The sequence below is a fragment of the Symphalangus syndactylus genome, chromosome 21 (genome assembly GCF_028878055.3).
Source record: "Symphalangus syndactylus isolate Jambi chromosome 21, NHGRI_mSymSyn1-v2.1_pri, whole genome shotgun sequence".
Classification (NCBI taxonomy): domain Eukaryota; kingdom Metazoa; phylum Chordata; class Mammalia; order Primates; family Hylobatidae; genus Symphalangus; species Symphalangus syndactylus.
Window position 1 is genome coordinate 86,116,366 of NC_072443.2, and position 12,108 is coordinate 86,128,473.

The 12,108-nt window shown below is 60.2% G+C and overlaps 1 protein-coding gene across 17 annotated transcripts; it reads left to right on the forward strand.

Moving 5' to 3' along the window:
* Nucleotides 1-58: 58 nt before the first annotated feature.
* Nucleotides 59-12,108, forward strand: PIDD1 (p53-induced death domain protein 1). 17 transcript variants are annotated; one of them, XM_063630864.1, is made up of 17 exons: nucleotides 61-204; nucleotides 5,630-5,774; nucleotides 7,014-7,383; nucleotides 7,890-8,303; nucleotides 8,587-8,796; nucleotides 8,880-8,934; nucleotides 9,079-9,280; nucleotides 9,358-9,483; nucleotides 9,669-9,848; nucleotides 9,928-10,075; nucleotides 10,173-10,308; nucleotides 10,381-10,531; nucleotides 10,627-10,750; nucleotides 10,842-10,960; nucleotides 11,049-11,162; nucleotides 11,279-11,478; nucleotides 11,728-12,108. In XM_063630864.1, the coding sequence occupies exons 3-17, from the start codon at nucleotides 7,089-7,091 to the stop codon at nucleotides 11,984-11,986; spliced, it is 2,733 nt and encodes a 910-aa protein (XP_063486934.1). In that variant the 5' UTR covers nucleotides 61-204; nucleotides 5,630-5,774; nucleotides 7,014-7,088; the 3' UTR covers nucleotides 11,987-12,108. The 17 variants fall into 17 exon arrangements, with proteins under 17 accessions (XP_063486937.1, XP_063486934.1, XP_063486935.1 ...); XM_063630862.1 differs by having other exon boundaries at nucleotides 71-204; nucleotides 5,630-6,290; XM_063630866.1 differs by having other exon boundaries at nucleotides 71-204; nucleotides 5,630-6,290; nucleotides 10,842-10,909.

Sequence of the window (12,108 nt, forward strand, 5' to 3'; positions counted from 1 at the left end):
CGGCCGCCACGCCCGGGACGCAACTTTTGCCAGCGAACTTCAAGTCCCATGGTGCACCGCTGCCGGAAGTGGCCTGCGCCGCGGGCCTACGCGGAACGGCACGTGGGCCCAGGCAGAGGTTGCTGGCGGTAGGCTCGCCCTGACTCTTTGGTGCTTCCCTGGCCGCGGCGACCGGTGGCCCCATGTCCAACCGGGCTCAGTGAGGTGAGCCAGCCGCCTCGGACTTAGCGACTACGGCTCTACCTGGGAGGCCGCCCCCGCCCTGCGGGGTCAGGGCGTCCTGCCAGAGGACGAGCGCGAGCCTTGGAGGGCAGGACAATGACGTGAGGCAGCGTCGCCCGTTCACCCCTGGGAGGAGTGAGGTCCGAGTGGTCAGCCCCTGCGCTGGCCGCTTTGGCCCAGAACTGACCTCGGTGTCCATGTGGACATCAGCACATCAGGGACCCTGCTACCTTCTCGGGTCCTGGGAGGGAACAGGGTTGGCCCTGCCTCCTAAGGACTTGAGTTCTTGTGCGAGGACGCAGGAGGTGAATAAGGAGGCGATCCGAAGGACAGGGACAGAGGGAGAATTGGTCTGGGCAGCCTGAGAAAGCTTGAGCTGAGAGATGAGAAGGAGCCAACCCTGCCAGTATCCGGGGCGAGCACCAGGAACAGGGTCAGACGCAGATATCTAAGGTGTTAGCAGGCAGCGCCAGCTCCCGTTGGGCTCTAACAACAGTGCAAACCCTGGGGTGTGTATACTTCAAGCACTGGAACTCGACTTCACAGTCGCCTTCTGTGGCCTCGTTGTCATTACCCCCATTTATAGATAAGGCAGTTGGGTACAGAAAGGTTTTCTTGCTCAGGGTCACGCATCTGGGGTAAAGGCGGGAAACCATCTTGGGAACAATGGGACTTTTCTTATTTTGTAATTTTTGAGACTGGGCCCCATTCTGTCGCCCAGCCTGGAGTGCAGTGGCTGAATCACAGCTCGCTGCAGCCTCAACTTCCTGGGCTCAGGTGATCCTCCCACCTCAGCCTCCTAGCGGAGACCACAGGCGTGTGCCATCACACCTGGCTAAAATTTTTTGGTAGAGACAGCATTGTCCAACATGGGCTCAAGCAATCCTCCCACCTGGGCCTCCCAAAGTGCTGGGATTACAGGTGTGAGCCACCGTGCCTGGCCAGGATTATTGTTTCATTCAGTGTTTTAAGCAAGTCCCTTCACATTGGTGTGCAACCATCACCACCATCCATCCCAACTTTTATTATTTTTTATTTTTTTGAGATGGAGTCTCGCTCTGTTGCCCACACTGGAGTGCAGTGGCGCTGTCTCTGCTCACTGCAAGCTCTGCCTCCTGGGTTCACGCCATTCTCCTGCCTCAGCCTCTCACGTATCTGGGACTACAGGTGCCCGCCACCTCGCCCGGCTAATTTTTTGTATTTTTAGTAGAGACGGGGTTTCACCGTGTTAGCCAGGATGGTCTCGATCTCCTGACCTCGTGATCTGCCCGCCTCGGCCTCCCAAAGTGCTGGGATTACAGGCGTGAGCCACCGCACCCAGCCTTTTTTTTTTTTTTTTGAGACAGAGTCTCACTCTGTTGCCCAGGCTGGAGGACAGTGGCACGATTTCCTCTCACTGCAAGCTCCGCCTCCCGGGTTCACGGCATTCTCCTGCCTCAGCCTCCCAAGTAGCTGGGACTACAGGCACCTGCCACCAAGCCAGCTTATTTTTTTCTTTTTTTTTGTATTTTTAGTAGAGACGGGGTTTCACCGTGTTAGCCAGGATGGTCTCGATCTCCTGACCTCGTGATCTGCCCGCCTCGGCCTCCCAAAGTGCTGGGATTACAGGCGTGAGCCACCGCACCCAGCCTTTTTTTTTTTTTTTTGAGACAGAGTCTCACTCTGTTGCCCAGGCTGGAGGACAGTGGCACGATTTCCTCTCACTGCAAGCTCCGCCTCCCGGGTTCACGGCATTCTCCTGCCTCAGCCTCCCAAGTAGCTGGGACTACAGGCACCTGCCACCAAGCCAGCTTATTTTTTTCTTTTTTTTTGTATTTTTAGTAGAGACAGGGTTTCACCGTGTTAGCCAGGATGGTCTCAATCTCCTGACCTCGTGATCTGCCCGCCTTGGCCTCCGAAAGTGCTGAGATTACAGGCGTGAGCCACCGCGCCCGGCCCCAACATTTTTTTTTCTTTTTTTTTGAGGAGTCTCACTGTTCCCCAGGTTGGAGTGCACTGGTGCGATCTTGGCTTATTGCAACCTCTGCCTCCTGGGTTCAAGCGATTCTCCTGCCTCAGTCTCCTGAGTAGCTGGGATTACAGGCACCCACCACCATGCCCAGCTAATTTTTGTATTTTTAGTACAGACGGGGTTTCACCATGTTGGCCAGGCTGGTCTCAAACTCCTGACTTCAAGTAATCTTCCCACTTCGGCCTCCCAAAGTGCTGGGATTACAGGCACAAGCCACTGTGCCCAGCCCCATCTCACTTTTTTTTTTATTATCCCAAACAAACTCTGTACCCATTAAAGTCCCGATTCCCTGCTCCCCCACCCTTGATAAACACATTCTGCTTTCTGTTCCTATGATTTTGACAACTGTAGCACCCCGTAAGACTGAAATAATACAGTATTTTGCCTTTTGTGTCTGGCTTTTTTCATTCAGCGTATTTTCAAATTTCAAGTACCTACAGAAAAGGAAGATGCTAAGACAAACTTAATATAAATACAGAGTAGTTGATGTGGGCCAAGCTTGAGGATTGCGTCCTGGGAACATATATTCAAGTTGCCCTGAATTTACACTTGGATGAGCAGCAGTTATAAGTGAATTTTATTTATTTATTTTTTTTATTTTTTTTTATTTATTTTTTTTTGAGACGGAGTCTTGCTCTGTCGCCCAGGCTGAAGTGCAGTGGCACGATCTCAGCTCACTGCAATCTCTGCCTCCCAGGTTCACGCCATTCTCTTGCCTCAGCCTCCCTAGTAGCTGGGACTACAGGCGCCCGCCACCACGCCCAGCTAAGTTTTTGTATTTTTAGTGGAGACGGGGTTTCACCGTGTTAGCCAGGATGGTCTCGATCTCCTGACCTCGTGATCTACCCGCCTTAGCCTCCCAAAGTGCTGGATTACAGGCGTGAGCCACCATGCCCAGACTACGAGTGGATTTTTAAAGGCAAAAAGGGGGACAGGGAGCGAACTGATAGAAAGTTTATCAGGAATTCTCATTGGTTTACAGAAGTGACTGATTAGTGATTGGCTATACATTATTAAGCTATAAGGTGTGGGTTATAGTGCCTAGTCTGGCATTATTAGGTTAATTTATAGCTACTTCTGGCAATACCAAGCAGTTTCAGGAGACAAACACAAAGTGGACAGGGTGTGATTGTGGTCTCATTCTAATGTCTCTCTTGGCTGGATAGTTGAAAAGGAACCATATTCCCCAGCTAAACGTTCTTTTTTCACAAGGTTCATCCATTTTGTAGCATATATCAGTATTTGAGGTCTTTTTTTTTTTTTTTTTTTTTTTTTTTTGAGACGGAGTCTCGCTCTGTCGCCCAGGCTAGAGTGCAGTGGCGCGATCTCGGCTCACTGCAAGCTCCGCCTCCCGGGTTCACGCCATTCTCCTGCCTCAGCCTCTCCGAGTAGCTGGGACTACAGGCGCCCGCCACCGCGCCCGGCTAATTTTTTGTATTTTTAGTAGAGACGGGGTTTCACCGTGGTCTCGATCTCCTGACCTCGTGATCCGCCCGCCTCGGCCTCCCAAAGTGCTGGGATTACAAGCGTGAGCCACCGCGCCCGGCCTGAGGTCTTTTTTTTTTTTTTTTGAGACGGACTCCTGCTGTGTCACCCAAGCTGGAGTGCAGTGGCACAATCTCGGCTCACTGCAACCTCTGACTCCCAGGTTCACACCATTCTCCTGCCTCAGCCTCCCAAGTAGCTGGGATTACAGGTGCCCCCGACCACGCCCGGCCAGTTTTTTTGTACTTTTCGTAGAGACGGGGTTTTGCCATGTTGGACAGGATGGCCTCCTGACCTCAGGTGATCTGCCTGCCTCAGTCTCCCAAAGTGCTGGGATTACAGATGTGGGCCACTGTGCCCGGACATGTCTCCCAAAGTGCTGGGATTGCAGGCGTGAGCCACCGTGCCCGGACAGGTCTTTTTTTCTTTAGATGCGGTCTTGCTGTGTTGCCCAGGCTGGAGTGCACTAGCTATTCAGAGGAGCAGTTCTATCACCACACGCTACATATAGCCTTGTAGTCCTGGGCTCAAGCCTGTCTGCTTCAGTCTCCCGACTAGCTGAGAATACAAGCATGCACCACCATGCCCGACTTCATTCTTTTTTCAGGCTGAATAATATTTCTGTGATTGGTTTTTATTTGTTTATTTTATTTATTTATTTTTTCAGATGGAGTCTCGCTCTGTCGTGCAGTGGCGCTATCTCGGCTCACTGCAAGCTCCGCCTCCCGGGTTCACGCCATTCTCCTGCCTCAGCCTCCCAAGTAGCTGGGATTACAGGCGCCTGCCACCACACCTGGGTAATTTTTGTATTTTTAGTAGACACAGGGTTTCACCATATTGGCCAGGCTGGGCTTGAACTGCTGACCTCAAGTGATGGGCCCACCTCAGCCTCACAAAATGTTGGGATTACTGGCGTAAGCTACAGCATCAGGCCTGTGGTTGGTTTTTAAAAATATCCCTTGGCTGGGTGCGGTGGCTCAAACCTGTAATCCCAGCACTTTGGGAGGCCGAGGCAGGTGGATCACAAGGTCAGGAGTTCGAGACCATCCTAGCTAACACGGTGAAACCCCGTCTCTACTAAAAATACAAAAAATTAGCCGGGCGTGGTGGTGGGCGCCTGTAGTCCCAGCTACTCGGGAGGCTGAGGCAGGAGAATGGCGTGAACCCGGGAGGCGGAGCTTGCAGTGAGCCGAGATCGCGCCACTGCACTCGAGCCTGGGGGACAGAGCAAGACTCTGTCTCAAATAAATAAATAAATAAATAAAAAGATCCGGCCGGGTGCGGTGGCTCACGCTTGTAATCCCAGCACTTTGGGAGGCCGAGGTGGGCGGATCACGAGGTCAGGAGATCGAGACCACGGTGAAACCCCGTCTCTACTAAAAATACAAAAAAAAAAAATTAGCCGGGCGTGGTGGCGGGCGCCTGTAGTCCCAGCTACTCGGAGAGGCTGAGGCAGGAGAATGGCGTGAACCCGGGACGCGGAGCTTGCGGTGGGCCGGGATTGCGCCACTGCACTCCAGCCTGGGCGACAGAGCGAGACTCCGTCTCAAAAAAAAAAAGATCCTTCCAGGCCGTACGTGGAAGGGGCTGGGGAAAATGGAAGCAGGGAGGCCTGGAAGAGACCTGCCTGTCCCAGAGGGGGGGATGGTGGTAGCTGGGAAGTGAAAGGAAGAAGGAGCCGTTGATATGACCTGAGGAAAGAAGCAGGCATAGCTGGTGGTGTCTGTTCCCTCCCTGAGCACCTGCTCTCCTGGCCGAGGAAGCTGGTGAATGAAGCACAGGCCCGCTCGGGGGTATCATGTTGGTGGGGAAGGCAGACAGGGCAGATTTCAGGTTCTTGGCTTTGACCCTCACCAGCTACAGGGCCTCGGGCAAGCCTCGGGCAATATCTGATTTTTTTTTTTTTTTCAGACGGAGTCTTGCGCCCGCTCAATATCTTATCTCTTAAAGCTTCCTTCTCCCCTGCGCGACTGAAGGAGACAGGGCCAGGAGGCTCACTGCTTCTGGCCCAGAGTGATGGCTCGAAAGGAAGGGTCTCTGCAGGCCCAGAGAGGAGGTCCTGGCAGGCTTCCCGGAGGAGGCCGTTGGGGCTGGTTTGGGAAGGGCACTGCAATTGTTCCGGCTTGTAGCAGGGGTGGGTGCGGGGCAGCGGCAAGAGTACCCCCGTCACCCCGGCCTGGGAACGCACCTGGGGCCGGGTCTGCCTCGGAGCGGCCCGAGGCCCCGAGAACCTCGGAAAGGGCCGGTTTCGTGGCCTTCCGGGCGGCGGAGGCTGTAAGGCTCCGACCCCGCGGACTAACAGGAAGCCGAGCGCAGCTGCGCGGGCGGCTCGGCAGATGGACTGGTCGCGTCCGCGTCTCCGGGGCTGTGACAGGCGGAGGGAAGGCGGGTCGGGGAGAAGCCGGGAGACCTCCCCAGTGGACCCCAGCCCGGCGCAGGGGGCGAGTTCCGACGGGGCGGGGCCCAAGGGGCGGGGTCTGTAGTCCCCGCCCACCCAGAAACGCGCCGGCGGGATCCCAGGCGCCGAGCGCCCACTGAGCAGCCCCCACTTTGCGCGCCGCCTGGAGCGCAGGTACGGGCCGGCCCGGGCGGGCGGAGGGGGCGGCGGGGGGAAGTTTGCTTTTGGGAGGCTGGGGGCCGTTCCCATCCCCGACGCCCGGGGGATCCCGAGCCTGCCTCGGGGTTGGAGCCCGCCCCCCCACGCCGTCTGAGCCGTCATGCGCGGCGCACCACCCTCCCCAGTGGACCGAACTGGAAAGGGCAGGAGAGCTTTCCTCCGGGGCTCACGAATTGGGGTCCCGGCCCCAGGACCCCGAAGCTGTCCAATGGCTCACGCCCCAGGCCCTCACCCTTACACCGCCTTCCCTGACTTTCGGGGTGCAGTCGCCCCCGCGGTAGAGGAGGGTCACGGCCCTCCTGGTAAAACGGATGTAAATAGATGGGGGACTCATCTCCAGGACCGGGGGACAGCCCCTATGACCTCGCAGCTCCACGGCTCCACTGGCCACATTTCCAGGACCAGGACTGAAGCCTCACTCCCCCCGCTCTGCTGCTCATAGTGAGGTCTCCCTGCCCGGTGCACCTGCGAGCCATTGCGGTCCCATTCCCCAACCCTCTTTCCAGTGGTGACCCAGGCCTCCGGGGTTCAGGGTGACCACAAGGTCTCCCCCACTCTGCAGCCCAGGCCCAGATGACCTGGCTCTAGAGCTCCCCACTCCAGCCAATGTCCCTCCCTGTTTCGCCAAAGAGAATGGCCCACCGCGGCTCCCGCTCACTCCTCCTCCTGCCTCTGCAGCTTCCCCGGGCCCTGCCTGGACAGGCCTGCCTGCGTGCTGGGACATGTCTGGCCTCCAAGGACCGTCGGTGGGCGATGGCTGCAACGGTGGAGGAGCCAGAGCTGGAGGCAGCTGCTGCCGCAGGAGATGCTTCGGAGGATTCGGACGCAGGGTCCAGGGCACTGCCTCTCCTGGGCGGCAACCGGCTGAGCTTGGACCTGTACCCCGGGGGCTGCCAGCAGCTGCTGCACCTGTGTGTCCAGCAGCCTCTTCAGCTGCTGCAGGTGGAATTCTTGCGTCTGAGCACTCACGAGGACCCTCAGCTGCTGGAGGCCACCCTGGCCCAGCTGCCTCAGAGCCTGTCCTGCCTCCGCTCCCTGGTCCTCAAAGGTGAGCTCCACCTGTTCTGGGTCCTGTCTCCATCTCTCGCTCTGCCCTGCCTCTGCTGCATGTCCTCAAAGGCAAACCCCGGTCCCAGCCCCAGCTCCAGGCCGCCCCTCCCGGCTCCCCAGGTGTAAACTGTTCTGCTCTTGGTCCTGTCCAGCGCCATCGCCATCCTTGGCGATCACCACCCCCAGTGTGGGTCTGGCTGGGCCCTGGCTCCCGGACCCTGACACTGCCCAGTGGGGGTCTCTCCAGATTACAGTGCAGATGGTGTTCCTGGGGAAGGTTGTGGGTGATGGTTGTCAGCTGAGACGAGCCGGTGGTCTCCACCCCTGCCTCCTTCCGTCTGCGGGCACCTCTCCAGTGTTTCTGTCTGTCTGTCCCTGTCTCGCTGGGGTGGGGGTGGGGTGGGAGGTCTGTGCCTCTCGAGCAGCTGTTTCTCTGGCTGGCAGGGTCGATCTGGGATCTCGGACCCTGGCTCTGAGGGCCACATCCGCCTCCCCCCTTCCCAGGAGGGCAACGCCGGGACACACTGGGTGCCTGTCTCCGGGGTGCCCTGACCAACCTGCCCGCTGGTCTGAGTGGCCTGGCCCATCTGGCCCACCTGGACCTGAGCTTCAACAGCCTGGAGACACTGCCGGCCTGTGTCCTGCGGATGCAAGGTCTGGGTGCGCTCTTGCTGTCTCACAACTGCCTCTCTGAGCTGCCTGAGGCTCTGGGGGTCCTGCCCGCCCTCACCTTCCTCGCAGTGACACACAACCGCCTGCAGACGCTGCCCCCAGCACTGGGGGCCCTATCCACCCTGCAGCGCCTTGATCTCTCTCAGAACCTGCTGGACACGCTACCTCCTGAAATTGGAGGCCTTGGCAGCCTCCTGGAGCTCAACCTGGCCTCCAACCGGCTGCAGAGTCTCCCGGCCTCTCTGGGTGAGTAGCCCCTATGCCCCTGGCACACTGACCCCACGGGAGGGCCCCTGAAGCCTGCCTGTCTTCTGCAGGGGCCTCCACACCCACAGGCTTGGTCCACAGCTGCCTCTTGGTTGTCCCTCCACCTCCCTGGCCTTTGAGACTCCCTAAGTGGCTTTGTCAGAGTTCTCTGAGCCCAGCTGTGGAGGAGAGTCTGAAACAGCTGCTCTGGGAGGCGGCAGCAGGAGTGTCCCAGCGCCACGGGCCAGGCTGCTGCCGAGCCTAAGCTAGCACCTGCCCGCAGCGGGACTTCGGTCCTTGCGGCTCCTTGTCCTGCACAGCAACCTCCTGGCCTCTGTGCCAGCGGACCTGGCCCGCCTTCCACTCCTCACCCGGCTTGACCTGAGGGACAACCAGCTCCGGGACCTGCCCCCTGAGCTGCTAGACGCCCCCTTTGTGCGCCTGCAGGGGAACCCCCTGGGCGAGGCCTCGCCAGACGCCCCGAGTTCACCAGGTAGGCTTGGTGCTAGAAGGGCAGACCTGGGATAGGATGTGAGTCCCCTCACTGTCCTGAGTACACGTCTGTCCCCTCCACAGTGGCAGCCCTCATTCCAGAAATGCCCAGACTGTTCCTGACCTCAGACTTGGACAGGTATGGAGTGGGTTGAGGGGGCTGGAGGAGAGTGTCTGCCTGTCGCCCTGGCCCCTCCGACACCTTCTCCAGAGTTCCTGGGTCCAGGCTCCAACATGTAGGCCCTTCTGGGTCTAACCCGTTGCTCGCTCCTTCCTCACTCAGCTTTCCTGTGACCCCTCGAGGCTGCTCAGTGACCCTAGCCTGTGGCGTCCGCCTGCAGTTCCCAGCGGGAGCCACCGCCACCCCCATCACCATCCACTATCGGCTGCTGCTGCCAGAGCCGGGCCTCGTCCCCCTGGGTCCTCATGACGCCCTGCTCAGCCATGTGCTGGAGCTGCAGCCCCACACGGTGGCCTTCCAGCAGGCATGGCCAGGGTGTGGCGGGGGGCAGTGTGCGGGCCCAGGCCTGGCTCCAGCGCTCACACCGCCCTTGCCTGGCAGGATGTGGGGCTGTGGCTGCTCTTCACCCCACCACGGGCCCGGCGCTGCCGTGAAGTGGTGGTCAGGACCCGGAATGACAACAGCTGGGGTGACCTGGAGACCTACCTGGAGGAAGAGGCACCCCAGGTGAGGGCCACCCACGCCTGCCGGTGGCGAGTGGAGTGCTGCTGCCCTGAGCCGTGCACCCCTGCCCAGAGCCTTGCCCTGGCACCTTCCACCCTGCCCCGTCCCTCCTGGATCCTGCTCCCTGTGTCCCTGGCTGGCTATGCCCTGACCCAGGCTCCTCTGACCTCCCCGCTCCCCCGTCCCAGCGGCTCTGGGCTCACTGCCAGGTGCCCCACTTCTCCTGGTTCCTTGTGGTTTCCCGCCCTGTGTCCAATGCCTGCCTGGTGCCACCAGAGGGGACACTGCTGTGCTCCTCGGGTCATCCTGGGGTCAAAGTCATCTTCCCCCCTGGGGCCACTGAGGAGCCTCGTCGAGTCTCCATGCAGGTATGGCCAGGACAGCACTGAGGGTGGCAGGCGGCACCTGAGCCCACAGGCAGGTGCTCAGGGGGCATGTCTGCCCTAGGTGGTGCGCATGGCTGGCCGAGAGCTACAGGCCCTCCTGGGAGAACCAGAGGCTGCAGTGAGCCCCCTGCTGTGCCTCTCACAGAGCGGTCCCCCCAGCTTCCTCCGACCAGTCACCGTGCAGCTGCCTCTGCCCTCTGGCATCACAGGTGAGAGGCAGCCATGGGGCATACCTGGACCTGTGGCCATAGGGTGGAGGGGGTCTCTGGCCAGGAGGCCTCAGCCCGCTGCCCCTCCCATTCCCAGGCCTCAGTCTGGACCGCTCCTGCCTGCACCTGTTGTACTGGGCCCCTCCTGCAGCCACCTGGGATGACATCACAGCTCAGGTGGTCCTGGAGCTCACCCACCTGTACGCACGCTTCCAGGTCACACACTTCTCCTGGTCAGTGCCCGCCAGCTTTCTCAGCTCCCCTCCCCCAGTCTGTACAGCCCTCCTTACCCCCAGCCCTCCCAGGTACTGGCTCTGGTACACCACCAAGAACTGCGTGGGAGGCCTGGCTCGGAAGGCCTGGGAGCGGCTGCGCCTACACCGTGTGAACCTCATCGCTCTGCAGCGGCGCCGGGACCCTGAGCAGGTCCTGCTGCAGTGCCTGCCCCGAAACAAGGTGGGGGTACAGGCCGGAGGGCAGCAGAGTGGCGACCAGAGGGCTGGGGTGGGGTGCAGAGCTTTGGCTCCTGAGCTGCACGGGCTTCCCTGCAGGTGGACGCCACCCTTCGGCGGCTGCTGCAGCGGTACCGGGGCCCCGAGCCCTCTGACACGGTGGAGATGTTCGAGGGTGAAGAGTTCTTTGCGGCATTCGAGCGCGGCATCGATGTGGATGCTGGTAGGGGTGCTGGTGGATGCCCCCTGTCCTGGAGAGGGAGCCGTACCGTCCTCCCTGCGCCCTCCTTGCTCAGCCCACCTTTGCCCCCTAGACCGCCCTGACTGCGTGGAGGGCAGAATCTGCTTTGTCTTCTACTCGCACCTGAAGAATGTGAAGGAGGTATACGTGACCACCACCCTGGACCGGGAGGCTCAGGCTGTGCGGGGCCAGGTGGGCGAGGGGAGTGGGTGAGGGGAGAGGCCCCCCAGGCCGCTTGGGCAGAGGACCGAGCTCTGAACCCCATTCGATGCCCCTTCAGGTGTCCTTCTACCGTGGCACGGTGCCTGTGCAGGTGCCCGAGGAGGCTGAGGCTGCCCGGCAGAGGAAGGGCGCGGACGCCCTGTGGATGGCCACTCTGCCCATCAAGCTGCCGGTGGGACTGAGGGACAGCAGAGGGGCGGGGCAGGACCGAGGCCCAGGGGTGACCAGGGTGACGTGGTGGAGTTGGGGGTGGAGCCCAGGGCTTACTGCACTTTTTCCTTCCAACAGAGACTTCGGGGGTCCGAGGGGCCACGGCGGGGGGCTGGCCTCTCCTTGGCACCCTTGAACCTGGGAGATGCTGAGACTGGCTTTCTGACACAGAGCAACCTGCTGAGTGTGGCTGGGCGCCTGGGTCCGGACTGGCCAGCCGTGGCCCTGCACCTGGGCGTGTCCTACCGTGAGCTGCAGCGCATCCGGCACGAGTTCCGGTGAGGCTCCCACTGCCCGCTGGCTGCCAGCCCCAGGGCTGAGCCCTGGCTGCCTGGAGGGCCCACCTGATGCTGACAGAAGTTTCTTCCAGGGGAGGTGGGGGAAGGGCAAACACCAAGCTGGAAAGGAAAGGTCTGGCCGCAGTTGGCCCAAGGATCCGGGAACTCCCCCACACTCCGAGGCAGAGTGTGGTGGGGGGTCCTGGGCAGGTGGACAGGACCCCTCTGTCGCCCATCCTCTGCCTGCAGGGATGATCTGGATGGGCAGATCCGCCACATGCTCTTCTCCTGGGCTGAGCGCCAGGCTGGGCAGCCAGGGGCTGTGGGGCTCCTGGTGCAGGCCCTGGAGCAGAGTGACCGGCAGGACGTGGCTGAAGAGGTGCGCGCAGTCTTGGAGCTCGGCCGCCGCAAGTACCAGGATGGCATCCGACGCACGGGCTTGGCCCCCAAAGACCCCGCTCTGCCTGGCTCCTCAGCCCCACAGCCCCCAGAGCCTGCCCAGGCCTAGGCCCCACAGACTTTAGGCTGGCCCAGATATTCCCCAGCGGATGGGCAGAGCCCCCACCTTCAAGTCTCTCCAGTGTGTGGGGACAGGTCCCTGTGAGCAACAAAACCGCACTATTTCTTTCA

Coding starts and splice junctions, on each gene's coding strand:
- PIDD1 (XM_055260014.2), top strand. CDS start 6,942: ATGTCCCTCCCTGTTTCGCCAAAGAGAATGGCCCACCGCGGCTCCCGC. Junction 9,281..9,357: donor ACACGGTGGCCTTCCAGCAG/GCATGGCCAGGG, acceptor CTTGCCTGGCAG/GATGTGGGGCTGTGGCTGCT. Junction 10,751..10,841: donor CGGCATCGATGTGGATGCTG/GTAGGGGTGCTG, acceptor TTTGCCCCCTAG/ACCGCCCTGACTGCGTGGAG.